Raw genomic sequence first — 18,869 nt, 5'->3', positions numbered from 1 at the left:
AAAACAAACAAAACAAAACTATGATATGGATTTAGCAAAAAGATCTTTAAAACTGTCTACTTGTTCAGTTCCTCTAAGAATCACTTTCAAATTCGCCACCGTAAGAACTCCAAAAATGTAGGCTCTTCGTGGTTGAATTGATAAAGATTAAAGAAAAAAAAACAAATGGTTTAGGATACAAATTTAATTGTTCAAGGGTGTTTTGGTAAAATTAAGGAGGTGTACTTAGCGTTTTAAGTATTCAAAAAAATGAATTGGATGTTTAATAAGTAGGTGAGGTCCAAATATCAAATTTAGAGGTCCAATTAGAATCACCCTTTTATCTTATTTTATTTTGTTAAATGGAGAGCTAAAATCCTGAAAACATGGCCATCTAAGGAGAGTCTTCTCTGCAATTGATGGACAAAGGAGAGCTCTCAAGTCTACTTTGATGGGTCCATTTGTTGTTCAAGACTTTGAGCTTGTCTTTCACGCATTTCCACCACTCTCTCCAAAAATGTTTAGCTACTATAGACCTTCTGTTGGATTGACGATTCCATCCCTTAACAGTTTGATCCACACATTTCCTTGTCAATCTTCTCAAGGATTGATTAATCCATCCATTAACATTTTGGTCCACATATTTCCTTGTCAATCATATTTGTTTGTGTACTAGTCAAGTCTTTGGACGTGCTGTGAGTTTGCATGTGTGATTGAAAATTAAGTGGAGACCTATAACCTCTATGAATTAGTAGCGTGTGCATATATATTGAACTATCTCCAGCTAGTTCCTCTTGTAACTCTCCTCAGTGAACAATTCCATACACTTTGCATATCCATTATTCAAACAATGGAGAGAGTTACTTGGTTCTTTCTTGAATACTTAATATGTTATACGGTGGCTAGCTACTTAACTATGGCGGCACAAACCAAGCTTAACATCACCACAGACCGGTCTGCTCTTCTTGCCCTCAAAGCCCGTATTACCAGTGACCCTCAAAACATGATCTTCACCAACTGGTCAACCTCTACTCCTATTTGCAACTGGGTTGGGGTCACTTGTGGTGCACGCCATCATCGAGTTGCAGACTTGAACCTCTCTTACTTTGGTCTCACAGGCACCATTCCTCCGGAATTAGGAAACTTACCATTTCTTGTTAATATGGACTTCAGCAATAACAGTTTCCATGGTATATTGCCTCAGGAATTGGATCGCTTGTGTCGGTTGAAGTTTATCAGCTTGGGAAACAACAAGTTCACGGGAGTCATTCCATCATGGTTTGGGTCCTTATTCAAACTTCAAGTATTCAATTTGTTTGGTAATCAATTTTCAGGTTCCGTACCAGCTACAATCTTCAACTTACCTGCTCTGCAAAAAATAGATTTGAGTGATAACCAACTCTCAGGTACGTACAAACTAATGTACCTACCAACAAATTATCTAAAACCCTAATCTATTAACACCATAGCTAGCATGTTAAGGTATAAGATACCCTTATTTCTAATTAATAATTATTGCTTAGTAAGAGAAATTGAAAACCTCACAACATTGTAGGAGATATATCTTTATGGTAAAAAGTTCATAGGTATGTCACAAATTGGTTTTTTTGAATTAGTTAAAGAGATAGTCACTGTACATATGCAGACGATCAACTATAATGTATAATTGTTTAATTTTTAAGAAATACCAAATGAGATTGGTGCTCTAGATCAACTAGAGAAGTTGTCAATGAACCTCATTGCCTTAAAATGATCTATTCATGTGGTTGTCTTCAACATGTCTTCTTTGATTATTTTGAGTCTATATGAAAGAAACTTGACTAGAAGTCTTCCGGACAATAAATGCATGTCAACATCTTCCTAGCATTCAAAAGTTGGATTTTTCTTACAACCAGCTTGATAGTCCACTTCCATCTAAATGGTGGCAACGTAAACAACTCTTTTTTATTATATAGTATACTCATTAATATTGGTCACTTACCCCAAATAAAAACGACTGATCTTAGTTTGAACTATTTGATAGGTATTCATAATGTCATATATTCAATAATCTTTTTTTTTTTTTTTAATTCAAACCCAAATTGGGTATCATTATATTCATCACAAGCTAGATAAGGCCGTTACATACCCTTCCACTGCCATCGATAGACAGACAAGAAGATAGTGGTAGTACCCACAGTGGTACATAGAAATAGACCTAATCATTACACATTTAAATACGTACACATAGCAAGGCGCTAGAGACACATAGCGTGAATCATTTTATTTTCTTCTTATAGATCATGATTTATTCTCAAGTAACTAATGTGCTGTAATGATCATAAGTTTTCTCAATTAAATATGCTTGACACCTTGCTTGTTAAGGTAAGGAGATCAAAATCTGATTAATAGTTATTAACAGGTAGAATTCCCAGAGAAATCGGAAACCTAACAATGTTGAAGAAGATCTACCTTGATAGTAATAATTTTGAAGGTATGATGTTTTGTTGATTTAAATGGATAATTAGTTATCGTGCATGTCCCATATTTAAATTTTCTTTATTCTTGTTGAATAGCACGAAGTATATCATATATCTTATATTAGCTGGAATGTGTATTCATTTTTCAGAAATTCCAAATGAGATCGGCACTTTGAATCATCTGGAAAAATTGTATGTGCAACATAATGCCTTAAAAGGGCCTATCCCTATGACTATCTTCAACATGTCATCTTTGACTATTGTAACTTTCTATGGTAACAATTTGAATGGTAGAATTCATGACAATATTTGTCAAAATCTTCTGAATATTCAAGCGTTGTATTTGGGTGCCAATCAGTTTAATGGTCCAATTCCTTCCATATTTGGGCAATGCAAACAACTTCTTTCTTTAAACTTGGAGCTTAACTGGTTGACAGGTATTCATAATATCAATTGCATATATTTAATCACTTAATATTTTTATAAACTGGTTCAGCAAATCAATTCAAAAGATGATGATTATTTCATATTTTGATATACTGTCCCTAGCTTTAATGATTTAGACACATTTGTACCCTTTTTACATTTGTGTACTGTAGTAATCATTCTACATTTGACAAAATTTATAAAGCAACGTTACTAATTTCCTAATTGAATTTACCCATTAATATTCATCACTTAACCCTGATAAAAAAGATTGATATTAGCTCGAATTATTTGACAGATATTCGTAAAGTCAGTTACATATTTTTAATCAGGACGGCTCACCTGTGGGATACGAATTAAGGGACAAAACGGGACAAAATGCTGGCAGCCGTTTGATTTTAAATGAATTGATCCTACGGATACAACATCAAATCATTTAAAACCCAATTTTCTTTTACTCATTACCCTCAATCTCGTCTCTTTGGCCACTCTTTATCTTTTTATCTTCTTCCTCCCTCATCTTTATCTTCATCCCCTCTCTGCTTACAGCTCACTTGCTCTAAAACTCATTAGAGCCTCATGAAGATTTAAAGCTTCTTATCTAAACCCAGTATTTGAACCGCATAAGAAAATATCATATCAAAATATAGCAGATCTGGTGATTTGAATCTCTTCTCAATCATATGGGCGATGTCCATAGGATCACAATCCAATGAATCTCTTGTTTGGTGGAAATAAGATGAGTACATGTGGAGAAGAAGATGTCAATTAATTCTTTTTATTGTCTTTCAGTGAGGGAAGGATTTAATGATGCTAACCAAAATTTTATTCAAAGGTATTCAACTCTCTCAGATCAAAAGAAAAATCCAATCTCATGTTGTTTGTGTTGTTAGATTTTGTTCATGAGTTTTTCAGTAAGGTTTTACTCGTGGAAGATTCTCAAGAAACAAGTTTTGCCTTCTTCATTTGCAGAAATTCTCTCCAATTCCGATCAATAACTGCATTTATATGATGGTTTGAGACGAGGGAGGAAGATAAAGATAAATTGGATTTTAAATGATTTGACGTTGTATCCGTAGGATCAATTCATTTAAAATCGAACGGCTGTCAGCTTTTTGTCTCGTTTTGTCTCTTAATTCATGTCCCGCAGGTGAGCGGCCCTGTATTTTTAATAATCATCTTATTTTGTTCTTATATATCATGATTTGCTCCCAAGTAACCAATGTGTGGTAATGATTAGAAGTTTTCTCAATTATATATGATTGACACCCTAGCTTGTTAAGGTAAGGAGATCGATATCTAATAAATAGTTATTAACAGGTAGAATATCCAGAGAAATTGGGAATCTAACAATGTTGAAGGAGATCGGCCTTAGTAGTAATAATTTTGAAGGTATGACTTCCATCAATTTTGTTGATTAAAATTTATAAAGCAATGTTACTAATTTCCTAATTGAATTTTATAACTATTTATTTTCTCTTCTCCCCTATTTTTTTTTCTCTCAATTTTATCTCTCTCCTCACTTTCCATGTTCAGAAAAAGAAAAGCAAGTATCGTCAAAAAAAAAAGAAGCAAGAAATAAACATAAAATAAAATAAAAAATAAAAATTTTCTAGTATATGGAATAATGTCAGAGTGTTGATATAATAGCAAACTACAAAAACCCTCCTAGTAGAAGTCCAAAACACAAAAAACTCCTCAGCTTTTGTTTTCTTACATCTAAGGAAATTTTGTCTTTAGCTAGTTTCACTTTCTCTTCAAGTTTTTATCCTTCCTTTCAGTAAAAAGAAAATTGACGGAGCGTAGTGGGCCCATGTTTTTGAATTTGTTTGTTTAAACATATTGCAGGTACAAATCCATCCTCCATACTCGAAGGTAAACAGTTATTTTCACTATTCATAATCTCGATTGTTGACAGACTAGAGTTACTTGCTATTTGTAAAAATACTAGCAAAGAATTAAAAACAGAAAGAGAAAAGTTGAGAAAACTGAAACTCTTTAGAGAAAATCTCAACAGAAATACTCCCAACTACTGGGATATCATTTATAGACTCCAAACCAGAATCTATAAACTAGAGGAAGATATTGATAATCTTTTATATGTTCTAGAAATAGAACAAAAATCTCTGGATTATTTGAGCATTGGTTAGATCCGCAAATCACTGGTATCAGAGCTTGTAAAAATAGCTCAAAGGAGAACCCCTCCTTAATGGGGACAATGTCAGAATTGTTATTAGAAAGAATAAATTCTCTACTGAAATCTTCTGATGAGAAATATCAGAAGCTGTTACTAGAAATATCTAGATGCCAAACTCATCTAGAAAAATTACCAACCATAATCCACCAGTTAGAAAGACTGGAAAACAAACTGGATTATATCAAGGAACTTCCAAAAACGGAAGAAGAAAAGCTGTCAGTCGTCAGTAGAAAAATCAATGAACAGCAAAAAACGCTGGATTCTATGAAAAATATACTGAAGGACAAGAAAGTGCCTATAGTAAAAAAGAAAGCTAATGGATTCAAACCATTAGAAAGGCCAGACAAGAATCCTGTTCCAAACATGATTTTTCTGGATCCTTCAACTAGTTCTACTAGTATCCGGTATGAAAACCCGGAAAAAAAGAGAAATGAAGATGTTAAGCATCTTTGGAAAATAGAAAGGAGTACAACTCCTAAATGCTGAAGAATTTGAGTTCAATGAGATTGAACAAGAAGTAAAAAATTCCTCAATCCCAAAGTTAGATTTTAAACAGATCTACAAAAGAGGAAAATTTGATTTACTGGATAGCCATTATTTCAAATTACTGGAGATTACAACCCCAGAAACGGCAGGTGGAGAGACTGATCTTCTACTGATCACTCCAGCAGAAGTTGCCAAAGCACAAGAAAAAAAATATCAATTTATGCATATTGGAGCAGTCCAAGTAGGCATAAACTTGCTTGCTCGTGAAGGTATAAACTGTTCAGTCCTATGTGTTCTACAGGACAACAGGTTAACAGACTTCCAAGCTAGTCTGTTGGGAACACTCGAAGCATCCCTATGCGACCAAGTAGCATATTTCAACTGCTTCCCCAACTTCACCACCAGCTTGAAAGATGCAGCTCACTGTCTCAGACTGAGAGTCAAGACAGATGGCATCTCAATGAAAGAAGATATGCAGGAACTTGCAATAGTATATAGAATATACTATAAATTGATGAGTACCACAGTAGCCCCTAAGACAAGGATAACAAATATCCCAGGTCTTACTACTGGATTCCTCACCAATCAAAAGAACCATTCACAGCAGATCCATAAAGTTACTTGGAATGAAGTAATATTTCCTCTTGAATGGAAATTATCCTGTCAAAAAAAAAAAAACTGGAAAGAGCAAAAGCAAAAATCTACGAGAGTAGAAGAACTAGAGAAATCAGCCTCAACTTCGACAATCACAGGAAAAGTGATGTCTGTCCTGAGAACCTCAGGATAAACGGCAGTCTTCTGAGAAGAAGCTACAGCACTAGAGAAGCTAGTGTCAGTGGTACAAAACCCACTATTGAAGAGCCAATATCAGAAGAAGATCTGGAAGCTGATCTAAACAGACCAGTCCATATGCTCAGAGCTGAGAGGCTCTATGATCTTTATGAAGAAGCTGAGAATTGTGAAAATCCTGAACGATTAGAAAAACTAATCGAATAAATGAAAGAATTCAAAATCAGAAAAACAAGAAAAGTTTTTCCATATCAAGATATTGAAATGGAAGAAGGAGAGAGCTCCAAGACTTCCATCGTTCGAGAAAAGGGAAAAGTCAAACTCCCTATACATAAGGCCCCTACGGGCAGAAATGGAGAAAGAAATTCTCAAAGATTTGTCCCAGAGGACAAGATACCCAGAGTACCAATTTCCAACTACGGAATTTGGCTAGATCTGGATAAAGCTCTTGACAAGAGAAAAACTCTTGACCAATGGGTAGACAGCCTAATGATGGCCTCTGCTCTTACCCTTGGAAAATTTGAAGCTTCTGATCTTTAGATGTACTTTGAAACTACTCTCACCGGGGTAGCAAAAAAGTATTACTTCTCTTTCAAGGAAACAGCCAGAGGAAAAGAGTGGCTGGAAGAAATCAAGACTTCAAAGTCTCCGTATGATTTTGCAGTACCCCTGTACGATCAGTTCTGTGGAGATCTCTCAAATTTGAGTGAAAAAGCCAAAGAAACGGCAAAGTCGAATATCTATGCTCTCAAAATTTGTGACATGAGATATTTCGAAGAATACCTGAATGAGTTTCAGGAATACTACTGTACAATTGGTGAACTAGAGAATACTGATCTAGTTAATCTGTTGCACAGAAAACTCCCTGAACCATGGAGAACAGCTGTGAGAGAAAGCATAGCTGAAAAACCAATTGAAAGATTTTCAGTTGGAGGAATTGCCGACAGAATCCGGCAATTACTGAAGGAGCAATGCAAAGCCAATCTTAGAGCTAAGATGGCTAAGAAGCAACTCAGAGGAGTTGAAAATTTCTGCTATGGAATATTGGATATGCCCACAAACTGGGGATGTCATGAGTCCAAGTTCCACAGAAAAAGAAAAGAAAAATATTACTCTAAAAAATTCAAAAAGAGTAATCAAAAGAAGAATTGGAAATTCAAGAAAAGTTCCAATTACAAGAAACAGAAAGATGAAGATCCTAAAAAGAAATTTTTCAAGAAAAAGAAGAATACTCATCAGCATAAACAACCTAGCAAGAAAGCTTGCAGATGTTGGTTGTGTAAAGCTGAAGGGCACTATGCCAATGAATGCCCAGAAAAGGGTAAAAGATCTACGAAAGCTCTCTTTGAAAGGTAGCAAACATGAAAGGCTATGAAATAGCCTATTCTGATGATAAAGATGACAACAGGTCAGTTTATTCTGCCTGGTCTGAAGAAGAAGAAACTTCATCAGGAAAGTCTGAGATAGATTCTGAAGTAGAGTACTTCGAATCCAGACAAATGAATGTTTTGAAAATCAAAAATTGGGAAGAAAGCAAGACAAAATCTTTCATGTCTTCTTATCAGGTGAACCCTGGTACATTCGTTTGTGACTACTGCTTTTGTCACGAAAAGAATGGTCTCCCTATGTTTTGTGAAGAGTCAAAAAAGACGTATCACAAAGAATGCTTCATAGCTGAAGCCAGAAGAAAAACCAAGAATGGCCTTGTCAGCCAATTGGTTGAACAAGAATATGAAGAATATTTCTCTGAACAAAAAGAGAAAGAAGAAGAAAAAGAGGTAGAAACTCTACTCCAAAAAATTATGGAACCTTCTCCTCCATCTTCCTCAGAAAGAAAGGAAGAAATCATCGGTGAAGAAAACATCGATGAAGATATTGAACTGGTTGAAATACCAGAAAAGGTAGAACTGGTGAAACCACCAAAAACTGTTCATCTCTTAGAACGACAGGAGGTTACCAACACATGGGATCTACTTGGCCAACCATCTGGCAAGTATGATTATAAAGTCAGATATGACCCTCCGTCATGGTTCAATGATCCAGAGATCAACAAGATAATTCCTACAGACTGGGATGATACAAAACCCTCTAGTTTTGATAAATCACCCACGCAAGAAAATGTTCCAGAAGAATGTTAACCATTCGTTCCAAAGGAACAAGCTCAGGAAAATGAGCTTCATCAGTCAAAAGTCGTCTCTACTAGTAGGTACAGCAACTACATAGAGATCGGACTGAAATTCCCTGATCACAGAAAATATCATCTACATGCCTTTGTAGATAATGGATCAGGCTTTACTGTTGCAAAGAGATTTGCAATTTCAGAAGAACTCTGGAAAGAAGATAAGAAAAAATCTGCTATTGGTGTTACATTTGATGGAAGCCATCTCACCATGAAAAAGGTAGCAAAAAATGTTCATATCACCATTGGTGGAGGAACATTTATCATCCAGAATGTTTGGCAATCTGAAGGCCAAGGATCTGATTTCTTGTTGGGAAATGATTTTATTCTCCAACAACAATTCATTCAGGATGAAGAAGTGATAGGCTTCAGAAAAGGAGAACGGGTGTTCTGGGTAGACCGACTCACACAAGCAAAAAGTGTGGTAGGTCCTGGTTTTACTACTCAGTATCAGAGATCGCAACAGAATAGTGGTGATCTTACCCCCTACAAACCCAAATTTAAAACCATACTCCAAATCAAACAACAAGAAGAATTGCTTGTTGAAGAATCTTCTAAAGAAGAAGAAGAAGAAACTGGTGAAGAAGAAGAAGCTAGTTTCATCCATGAGCACAACCTCAAGCACTTTCAGAACAAGCTTGAGTCTCAGCAAACTCCCACTCTTGAAAAAATCAAGAAACTACTTGAACAAAATGTGGATACAAATCCTCAGAAGTTTTGGGAAAAAGACCCAGTGGTCTGTGAATTGAGATTGCATGACATGAACGCTATCTGCCATGTCAAAGCTATTCCTCAGTACAAAGAGGAAGATCAAAAGGAATTCAGAAAAGATATTGAAGATCTCCTAAAAAAGAGATTAATCCAACCGTCCACTAGCCCTCATCATGCTCCAGCATTCTACGTGAGAAATCATGCAGAAACTCTACGAGGAAAAGCTAGAATGGTAATTGACTACAGAGATGTCAATAAAAAGACTGTCAAAGACGGCTATCAAATCGCTCAAGTAAGAGTACTGATCAACCAGTTCAGAGGAGCCAAAGTCTTTTCGAAATTCGATGCAAAGTCGGGTTTCTGGCAGGTCAAGATGCATCCTGAGAGTATACCTCTCACTGCATTTGGAACACCACAAGGTCATTACGAGTGGCTGGTAATGCCTTTTGGTCTAAAGCAAGCTCCCTCAATCTTCCAAAGAAAGATGGACAACATCTTCAAGCATGTGGCAGAGTTCTGTGTAGTCTACATAGATGACATCCTGGTCTTCTCCAAAAACAGAGAAGAACACATGAAACACCTCCATGAGGTAGTAAAGCTGATAGTTCAGCATGGAATTATCCTAGGAGAAAAGAAAATCTTCTTTATCCTCGATGAAGTTGATTTCCTAGGAATAAACATCAAGAATGGAGTCATAAAGCTCCAACCCCATATTCTTGAAAAGATCTGGAAGTTTCCAGACAGAATTCCTGATGCTAAGAGTCTAGAAAGATTCCTTGGTGTCATAAACTATGGGAGAGATTTCATCCCTAAAATCTCAGGATTAACAGCAATGTTATCTCCTAAGACGAGTTCCAAAAGAAAATGGAACTTCACAGAAGATGATGAAAAGATCGTGAAGCAGATAAAAAATCTCTGCAAAAACCTCCCTCCTCTGCAACAACCAGAAGAGAATGATGAAATTATCCTCCAAACAGATGCGAGTGATAATTACTGGTCCAGTGTAGTCCTTGCAAAAACGCCTGAAACTAACATCGAAACGATTTGCAAATTTTGTAGCGGCAAGTTCAGCCCTGCAGAACTAAATTATCCCACAGGGAAAAAAGAAATTTTGGCTGTCAAGAAAACAATTTTAAATTCTCCAGCTTTTCTTGGAAAACCCTTTACTGTCCGCACCGATTGTGCCAGAGTAAAGAATTTCAAAAATTTCAAACTTGATAAAGCTGCTGATAGAGGAAGATTAGCAAACTGGCAATTATTTCTTAACCAATATGATTATAATGTTGAATTAATTGCAGGAAACAAGAATTATCTTCCAGACGCATTAACCAGAGAAATGGCAATGTTCAGCCAGAAAGAAGACGACGAAGGTCGTAATCCCAGAAACAGAAGAACTGGGAAAGAACATGAACCTCAAGAAGATCCTATGGAAACCAAAGAAAAGGTTCTTAAAAGGTTTCTGCTAAGTCCTAAAGGTCTAGCCTCAACTGATCAATCCCAGGGTAAAGGATTGGCTAGCCCGTCTCAAACGGCAGACGGTAAAGGCTCATCAAGACCGTTGATGGCTGCTGCTTTGCCAAAAAGCAGACCAACTCCAACTGGAGTCATAAATGTTTTTAATTATGAATTAAGAACTTTTGATACTCCTGTGTTCAGAACTAGCAGGAGACTAGCTTATCACCAGAAGGCAATCTTGGATAATCTCTTATTTGCCTTTCAAGAAAGAAGCAGTGGTCTAATGTTCCCAGCACACTTTGCACTAGTTGAAGAACTATATGAGAATGCCAGACCACAATTTGAAGAAAGTCATATACAGCAGAGTGCTGTAAGAAAAGAAAAAATTCTCTTCCTCGAAAGTCCAGAAAGTGCTAGGGTTCCTGTTATGGCACTTAATGAATCAGACTGGCATGAATTCCATAGCCTGATAGGAAGACATAATCCAGAAGACCTGGTTCCTCCAACTCTCTTTATTGTTTCAGGTCCTTATGTTGGAAGATACCTGGTTAATGTTCAGAGTGAGCATCCTCAAGAACACAAGCTCTGGCTTGTTGAAAATGGTTTTGTCCATAATTTGTGGACTAAAACAAATGATGATCTGAAGGGTTTGCCGCCTATCATTGTCAACACAGTCAAAAATATAAGAAAAAATGATTGTATGCTTCGACTGAAGTTCAGATCCACTCCTCCAGAATGGATCCAGAAGGCAAACGGTGAAGTTGAATATATTCCTCCTTATCATTATGTAAGAATTATTCAAATGAAGTATCTTCAACCAGCCTGTGTAGGGTACAATGGCCAACCTAACTCAAGCATCCCGTGGATGAAGGCCATGACTCTATAATATATTAAAAAGATCATCTCTGAAGACGTTCACAATACCTTCCTGGCAGCAGGAGAAAAAATTATTATCACTGCTTACGATCATCCTGACGTAGTCAGCAGTGACTTATTCCTATCTCTTACCATAAAGGAGATAGATTCGACACTGGCATGCTTACGATGGGTGGAAAAGCTGGAAACAGACAACCACTACAAGATGTATGTGGATACAGATGTCGAAGACAATGCAACAACAGCAAGGATGGCCCAGGAAGACTACGACTCGTTTGTCCTTGGTCACAATTCAGAAACCGACGAGAACATGTGAAGCAGCAGGTGTAGAAAACACCGAAAGTTCTTTTGGACTTTTTCCAAAAGCATCTTTTGCTTTTCAAAAAGCAGGTGAAAAAAACATTTCACCCAAGAGAATCTGCTTTTCCCCGTCCGACCTCCACCAGCAGGAGCACTAAGGAAAGCAGGAAATCACGGAGTCGTGCTGCACCTTTTGTTGTTTTGAATTGTAATTTGAGTTCCGCTCCCTATATAAGGAGCTTTAGCTTCTCTTAGAAGGCATTCGAAAAGAGAGGAACATTAGTTCTATACTCGAAAAATCTCATAGTTAAGAAGCAGTAGCAGTCAGTCTATGAAGTGTGCTTTCTATTACAAGTAAGTATTTCTAAATCAGTTATGAGTAGCTAAACAGCTTCTAGCTGTTTGCCCAAGAGTGAGGCTCTGGGTTCTATATCTGTATTTATGTTTGAATAAATAAATTCAGTTTGTGCCCAGTACCCTGTCACAAAAAAAAAAAAAAATATATATATATATATATATATATATATATATATATATATATATATACTTTACTGTTTTTGCATTTATGTTTTGGTAACAGTAGCAGTCAGTAAGCAGTAGCAGTCTTTCTGTTTTGCTATAAAAACTGACCCTTATCATACTAAGGCAGCAGTGATTCCGCCCTGGTAGTAGCCGCTTAGACAGGAAGTCGTTAGGTGAAATTGTGGCATGTTGAAGGCTAGTCCTTAGACTGATACTGTGTTTAGTTTGGAAAAGTAAAACTATAGGCTGATACTGTGAAAAGAACAAAGAGGTAAAAGGAGAATAGTGTGTGTCCTTCATTGTATAGTGGAAAAAGTTGTGGACTTTGTTGTCAAAAAATTTGTTGTCTGATAGTGCTTTGTAGTTAACCCTTGATATAACTGTTGCAGGTCCTATACCATATGAGATTGGTTATCTTCCAAATTTAGAGAAATTGGGGCTCGGTCAAAATAATCTAAATGGCCATATCCCATCCTCAATCTTCAATATCTCCACAATAGCACTATTAGATCTCGGCTTCAATCAGCTCTCAGGCAGCCTCCCAGCTGACATAGGCCTTGGGCTTCCAAATCTAGAAGAGTTTTATGCAGCATGGAATCACCTCAGTGGAGTAATCCCCAAATCCATCTCCAATGCTTATGAACTTCAGATTCTAGACTTGGGAGGAGGTAACTCTTTTTCTGGATTTATTCCAACCACTCTGTGCCTCTTGACAAACCTTGAATGGCTCTCATTGTTCGAGAATAATTTGACCATTGATACCTCTACTCCAGTAGTTAATATTTTGTCTTGTCTGCCAAATCTTAGAAATTTGAGGGATTTAGACTTCCGAAGCAATCCATTCAATGCCGAGCTTTCGATTCCCTTCGGTAATTTCTCTGCACCACTTCAATATCTTTATTTAAGAAATTGCAGATTCAGAGGTAACATCCCCAGTGATATTGGGAATTTGAGTAGCTTGATACTTTTAAGCCTGGGAGACAATCAATTGAGCAGGCCAATTCCAAGCTCAATGGGAAGACTACATAATCTTCAAGGTTGGGATATGAGTGATAACACATTGCAAGGACACATTCCAGATGAGCTTTGTCAACTAGAAAACTTATTTCATTTGAAGTTGGGTGGGAATCAACTCTCTGGTTCTGTACCTTCCTGCTTGGGTAATCTAACAGCATCTCTAAGAAAACTATTCTTAAAGTCCAATTTGTTGAATTCCACAATCCCATCTACTTGTGGGGACTTACAGATATCTTGCAACTAGACTTGTCATCCAATTCTCTAATTGGACCTCTATCAGGTGCTGTTGGTAATTTGAAAGTTGCTACATACATAAATGTATCATACAACCAATTATCTGGTAGTGTACCAAGTAGCATTGGAAGTTTATTGAGCTTGGTCAATCTCTCCTTAGCACATAACAATCTAGAAGGCCCTATTCCTAGTTCCTTTGCAGATTGTTTAAGCTTAGAAGGATTGGATTTATCTCGAAATAGTTTCACTGGAGTGATTCCAAAGTCTCTAGAAGCACTCTTATATCTCAAGCATCTGAATTTGTCTTTCAACAGACTCCAAGGAGAAATTCCAAGCGGCCGTCCTTTCAAAAACTTCTCTGCTAAATCATTTGTTTCAAACCATGGACTCTGTGCTGGATCCCAATTTCAAGTTCCACCATGCAAAAGAAAAACTAGCATATCTATCTTGAAGTATGTTATTCCGGGGATCTTGTCAGCAATGCTTCTAGTGGCCTCCATATTTTGGATGTTGATGTTACGCAGAAAAAAGAATGCAACAGCTGCAGCGCATACTATCTTGACACCTCAAGTTTTCTGGAGAAGAGTTTCATACCTAGAGCTCCTACATGCAACAGATGGATTCAATGAAAGCAACTTACTTGGTACTGGGGGTTTTGGCTCAGTATATAAAGGAACATTTCCAGATGAGACAGATGTTGCAATAAAGGTTTTCAATTTGGATTTAGAAGGGGCATTTGCAAGTTTTGAGGTTGAATGTGAAATGCTAAGTAATGTTCGTCACAGAAATCTTATCAAAGTCATCAGTTGTTGTTGTCAAATTGATTTCAAAGGTCTTGTATTGAATTACATGCCTAATGGGAGCCTTGAGAAGTGGTTGCATTATCAGAATTCTTTTTTGGACTTAGTGCAGAGGTTGGATATAATGATAGATGTTGCATCGGCATTGGAGTACCTTCACCATGATTATGAAGTACCTATTGTCCATTGCGATTTGAAGCCGAGCAACATCTTACTAGATGATGATATGGTTGCACATGTTGCTGATTTTGGTATTGCAAAACTCTTGGGTGGAGGAGATTCTATGACTCAAACCATGACCCTGGCCACAATTGGGTATATTGCTCCAGGTGTTGTGCTCTTTTAGTAATCTTTCAATTCTCTATATGGTCCTTAGTTATGAAAGTTTTTGTAATTTTTTTTCTTCCAGTTTTTAAATCAATCTTATATACGCAGAGTATGGAATGGAAGGAATAGTGACCAGAAGAGGGGATGTGTATAGCTTCGGTATTGTAGTGATGGAAACATTTACAAGAAGGAAACCAACTGATGAGATCTTCATTGGGGAAATGAGATTAAGTCAATGGGTTGCAAATCACCTAGTTGCAAATGCGATAGTTGATGTTGTGGATGCTACTTTACTTGGAACCGAGGAGGATCATGAGTTCGTGAGCAAGAGGGAGTGCTTATCATCTATTATGAGATTAGCTGTTGCTTGTTCAGCAGAATCACCGGAAGAGAGGATAAACATGCAAGAGGCTGTAGCCATGCTTAAAACAATCAAGATCAAGTTTTCAAAGCAAACTGCAGTAGGAGGTGTGGTGTTGAACTGTCGTCCTGTTTGGTAACCCTTTAATGTGTCGATATATCTTGGCTTGCCATTTGATTATGTACCTAATTATGTAATTGTATGATAGTATGGTTCTGACTCATGTTTGGTTGGTAAGTTACTCCTCTGCATTCAAAAATAACTTCTATCTAGCTCCTTGCAGTTTTGTAGTTTCTGTGTTTTTCTGCTTTGAGGCTAGCTGCTTAAAACAACTAAAGCACCACTATTTTCTCAATTTTTTCTATCTTTAAGTTCTCAAAGTACTCATCATGGTACAGTATAAAACTATCTTGAATCCTTTGAAGTTTCAGAAGATTGTCGATGCACTAATTTTGATAATTTTTTTTCCTGGTGGAGGACTGCATGCACTTAAGTTGAATGAGATGAAAACGTATATATGTACAAAACTGAGTTCACTTCAAGGGCCGATGCACATCCTTCTCTCATCTCTTCAAATCATGTCTATAAGAAATTGTTCAGAATTGGAGTCATTTCTGCATGCAGGATTGCCTTAAATTTAAAATTGCTTGGTATTCTATATTGCAGAAGACTGATTGCAAATCGAATGAAGTGTGTTCTAGAAAGCCTCACATCTCAGAGATGCTTGATAATCGGCTTCAGTGTGTGAAGAAGTAGTCTCATTTAGTTGTCTGACACCTGTTGTCTCTTAAAAACATGACACTGATTCGTTGCTCTAAGCTCCAGTACTTGCCGGTTGCAAAACTTGTGAATATCCTTTGCTAGACCAATGGTACGTACCAGAAAGAGCTTCTAATGTTGCTTCTTTTACTGTCTGTGCTTCTAAATTTAATTCTAGTAGTAAATTTAAAAGTGCTTACATGCCTGTACCTTTGAATTGTTTCTAGGTGCTTGCTGCAATTGAGTCCTAGCTAGCTAGCTTAGCTTCAACATTCTTTGTCCTTGTTTTATAAGATAATCCCACTTCTGAAATTCGAATCACTTTTCTATTGCTGTTGGACTAGGTTGGTCAGTTTTCTTTTCCTTTTGTGTGCTTTTGATGGTCCTGACTGAATCTGTAGTGGAATTAGCTATTTTCTCTCTTTTCCAGTATTTACCCACTTCCCTGTTTCGTCATAAGGTAACTTTTGCTTTGTTATTCAATTTCTTTGAGTCGACATACTTAATATTTAGTCATTCAAATTTTGATAGGTTTTTCCAGTGTTGATTTTAAGGTTTTTTATTAGTACCGTAGTTATTTCTCAATTGATATCCAAGTTTGAGTCTCTCAATAGTTGGTCATATATAACAGCCGGTGAAACCTTCATATTGCAAATGGCTCTGAACAGCAGGCATCATCAACCTCAATATGCTACTCTGGTATTAAAAATAATAAAGATTAAAAATAATAACCTCAATATGCTACTCTGGTATTGAAAGTTGACAAATGAATAAGGACATAATAAATATTAAAAATAATAACAAAAGCATTTGATGAACATTGTATTACCAAATAATCAAGGCAAAATAATCTCTCATGTCCAATTTGGTCATTCCACAAACAAAAAGCACAAGCCAGTTTGAGTTTACCAAACACTTTGCACTGCTTTTTGCCACTGACAGTACTTAAAAAAAGCTAGTTTACCAAACACTCAGCTGCTTTGCTTTTCAGCTACTTTTTCTCAGAAATAAGCAGAAGCCAGCTTTTCTGAAAAGCACAGCCATACCAAACACACCCTATCTCTGGTTTTCCATTTCATCCAACCCTATTATGTAATCCATTTCTGAAATTGATGTGTCACTTCTGGCATGTTAATCTGGCTTTTTTCGTCTTCTTTGCAAAACTGGTTTATCTTTTGTCTATTATTGCTTCCTGATACCCTACATGTAAGACTTGACCAATATCCTCTTTCCTGTGTCTTTTGACTCTTTGCTGTATCTTTGCTGATTGAGATTGAGATGGATGGGTAATTAATGAGTTTCAGGAGGCCAAAGAAGGCTAAAGCTGGAGAGGAGAAATAATATATTGATATGGGAAAGCTTCTGAAAATGAAGATAGAAGAGGTTTCAGCTAGGACCATGGAGGTATTGGTGGATGCGGTTCCTAGGTCTGCATGGATGTCCACCTTCTCCTGTACTGAGTTGGACGATTAAGGGGGTGAACAGAATAGCAAGGAGATTGCCAGTGAGATGGAAGCAACTGCTGCTGCCTACCACATTTTCCTTAATGTTTCTCTGCTTGGTTCCAAGTGAGAAATGCTACCTTAATAACGTGTGTATCTAATGATATTCTGGTCACCTTTTCAGTTTTGATCCTTTGACATATATTTGCCTTCATTTGAGTAGGTCCATTGAGGAGGAGGACCTCATGAGGTTCATGACTGAGGAAGAGGTGCTGAAGAGCTCTAACAGATTCGCTGGTAAGCCCGTATTTATATGTCAGCACCTCTCAGTTCCATATAAATAGCATGGATTGATCTTTAGTTATGGAGTTCTACTTGCATAAATATACACCATGAAATCATGTATCTCTTTCATTATAAAACCATATTATAGCACTTCACTCTGCTTCTGTTTACATTCTTACTTGTCATGAATAACTAAAGGTGACTAGCACTCGGAAAATTATTTTGAATAGTGAGCTGCAAGAGCAAGCAGCATATATTCCTTAATTAATCATGTGCCAGTTCAGTTGGTACCACAAAAAGAGTTGTTGGGGTTACTTTTTTGATGTCTTTGACAAAAAAGAGGTGAAACATTTTCTATCTTCTGATTTGCAGGTGAAGGTCTACAACACTCGCAAAAGATTAATTTATAGTTTAACTGACACCGAAAAAGGTGTTAAGCAATTGGATAAATTGTGATTAGCATCCTGATTGTTATTAGCATTGTAGTGTGGTTTGTTTTGGAGGAAATCGCAACCACAAAAGTACTAGTCTTCCTCTCTTCGGAGCTCATATTGGAAATCGCAACCAATTGATGAGAATTTTGGAAAAGCTAAAATCACATGCTCTGTGCAGCCGCCAGAGAGTTTATCTCAATTGAACTAAATCTGATGCTGGATGATCAGTTCAATCATTGGTGTGCATTGCAAGCTAGCGTAGAATTTATGAGGTGTCGGTATGTTGTACTCCGATCATTGTACTGTTATATGCCGTTGTTGTGTTACCTCAGCAATTTAATCACGTAATGTAGCATATTCTTTATCATCATGTTTCACATATGAATTAAGCTTGTTTAGGAAGCACCAGAATGTCTAGCTAGTTTAAGCTCCTCATCTGATAATCTCAGTGACAGCTTTCAATGGAAAACTGAAATTGCAACTTTCTCGATAGCGGGACGATTGCAATTTCTTCTGTAATGCAGAACAAGGGACAGTAGATACCAGAAACCATTGATGAGAGGGAATCATGATATAACAATGAAATAGTTGGCTCTGTGAATCTTATGCATGAAATTCTTGAGTATGCTAAAACTTCTTGTTTTGTTCTGAGTACTGGGGAGTTGGACAAATTGGGAATTAAATGTTTACTAGTTTGTGATACATTTTTGGTCAACTACCATAATAGCTTTGTTTACTGGGATCTAATATATGGTTTGATTGTTGAAAACCACTCTCAGACTCAACCTACATAGATATTGAAAAGGAAAATGAGAACTGAAGCAAGATCAC

At 36.8% G+C, this 18,869-nt stretch overlaps 2 protein-coding genes across 3 annotated transcripts; both read left to right on the top strand.

Annotated features, from left to right (window-relative positions):
- The first annotated feature begins 733 nt into the window (after positions 1 to 733).
- LOC121048942 (LRR receptor-like serine/threonine-protein kinase EFR) lies at positions 734 to 13,674 on the top strand. Of its 2 annotated transcripts, XM_040513869.1 has the most exons (7): positions 734 to 1,385; positions 2,381 to 2,452; positions 3,657 to 3,699; positions 3,837 to 4,014; positions 4,185 to 4,256; positions 4,713 to 4,739; positions 12,769 to 13,674. In XM_040513869.1, exons 5-7 carry the CDS (start codon positions 4,217 to 4,219, stop codon positions 13,638 to 13,640), a joined length of 939 nt encoding a protein of 312 aa, XP_040369803.1. In that variant the 5' UTR covers positions 734 to 1,385; positions 2,381 to 2,452; positions 3,657 to 3,699; positions 3,837 to 4,014; positions 4,185 to 4,216; the 3' UTR covers positions 13,641 to 13,674. The 2 variants fall into 2 exon arrangements, with proteins under 2 accessions (XP_040369803.1, XP_040369802.1); XM_040513868.1 differs by lacking the exons at positions 3,657 to 3,699; positions 3,837 to 4,014; positions 4,713 to 4,739.
- Positions 13,559 to 18,198, top strand: LOC112185742 (probable LRR receptor-like serine/threonine-protein kinase At3g47570). Its single transcript, XM_040513877.1, has 7 exons — positions 13,559 to 14,759; positions 14,866 to 15,351; positions 15,785 to 15,989; positions 16,509 to 16,576; positions 17,182 to 17,445; positions 17,543 to 17,616; positions 17,977 to 18,198. Exons 1-2 carry the CDS (start codon positions 14,111 to 14,113, stop codon positions 15,255 to 15,257), a joined length of 1,041 nt encoding a protein of 346 aa, XP_040369811.1. The 5' UTR covers positions 13,559 to 14,110; the 3' UTR covers positions 15,258 to 15,351; positions 15,785 to 15,989; positions 16,509 to 16,576; positions 17,182 to 17,445; positions 17,543 to 17,616; positions 17,977 to 18,198.
- Positions 18,199 to 18,869: the final 671 nt, after the last annotated feature.

The sequence above is a fragment of the Rosa chinensis genome, chromosome 2, assembly GCF_002994745.2.
Source record: "Rosa chinensis cultivar Old Blush chromosome 2, RchiOBHm-V2, whole genome shotgun sequence".
In the NCBI taxonomy this organism is placed as follows: Eukaryota; Viridiplantae; Streptophyta; class Magnoliopsida; order Rosales; family Rosaceae; genus Rosa; species Rosa chinensis.
The sequence above is the reverse complement of the archived record's forward strand: the minus strand, read 5'-3'. Positions and strand labels throughout refer to the sequence as shown.

Excerpts from the sequence above, each read along its gene's own strand:
- LOC121048942 (XM_040513868.1), top strand. The coding sequence starts at position 830 with ATGGAGAGAGTTACTTGGTTCTTTCTTGAATACTTAATATGTTATACG. Across the intron at positions 1,386-2,380 it reads GAGTGATAACCAACTCTCAG|GTAGAATTCCCAGAGAAATC; the intron begins GTACGTACAAAC and ends AGTTATTAACAG. Across the intron at positions 4,257-12,768 it reads TAGTAGTAATAATTTTGAAG|GTCCTATACCATATGAGATT; the intron begins GTATGACTTCCA and ends TAACTGTTGCAG.
- LOC112185742 (XM_040513877.1), top strand. The coding sequence starts at position 14,111 with ATGCTTCTAGTGGCCTCCATATTTTGGATGTTGATGTTACGCAGAAAA. Across the intron at positions 14,760-14,865 it reads AATTGGGTATATTGCTCCAG|AGTATGGAATGGAAGGAATA; the intron begins GTGTTGTGCTCT and ends TTATATACGCAG.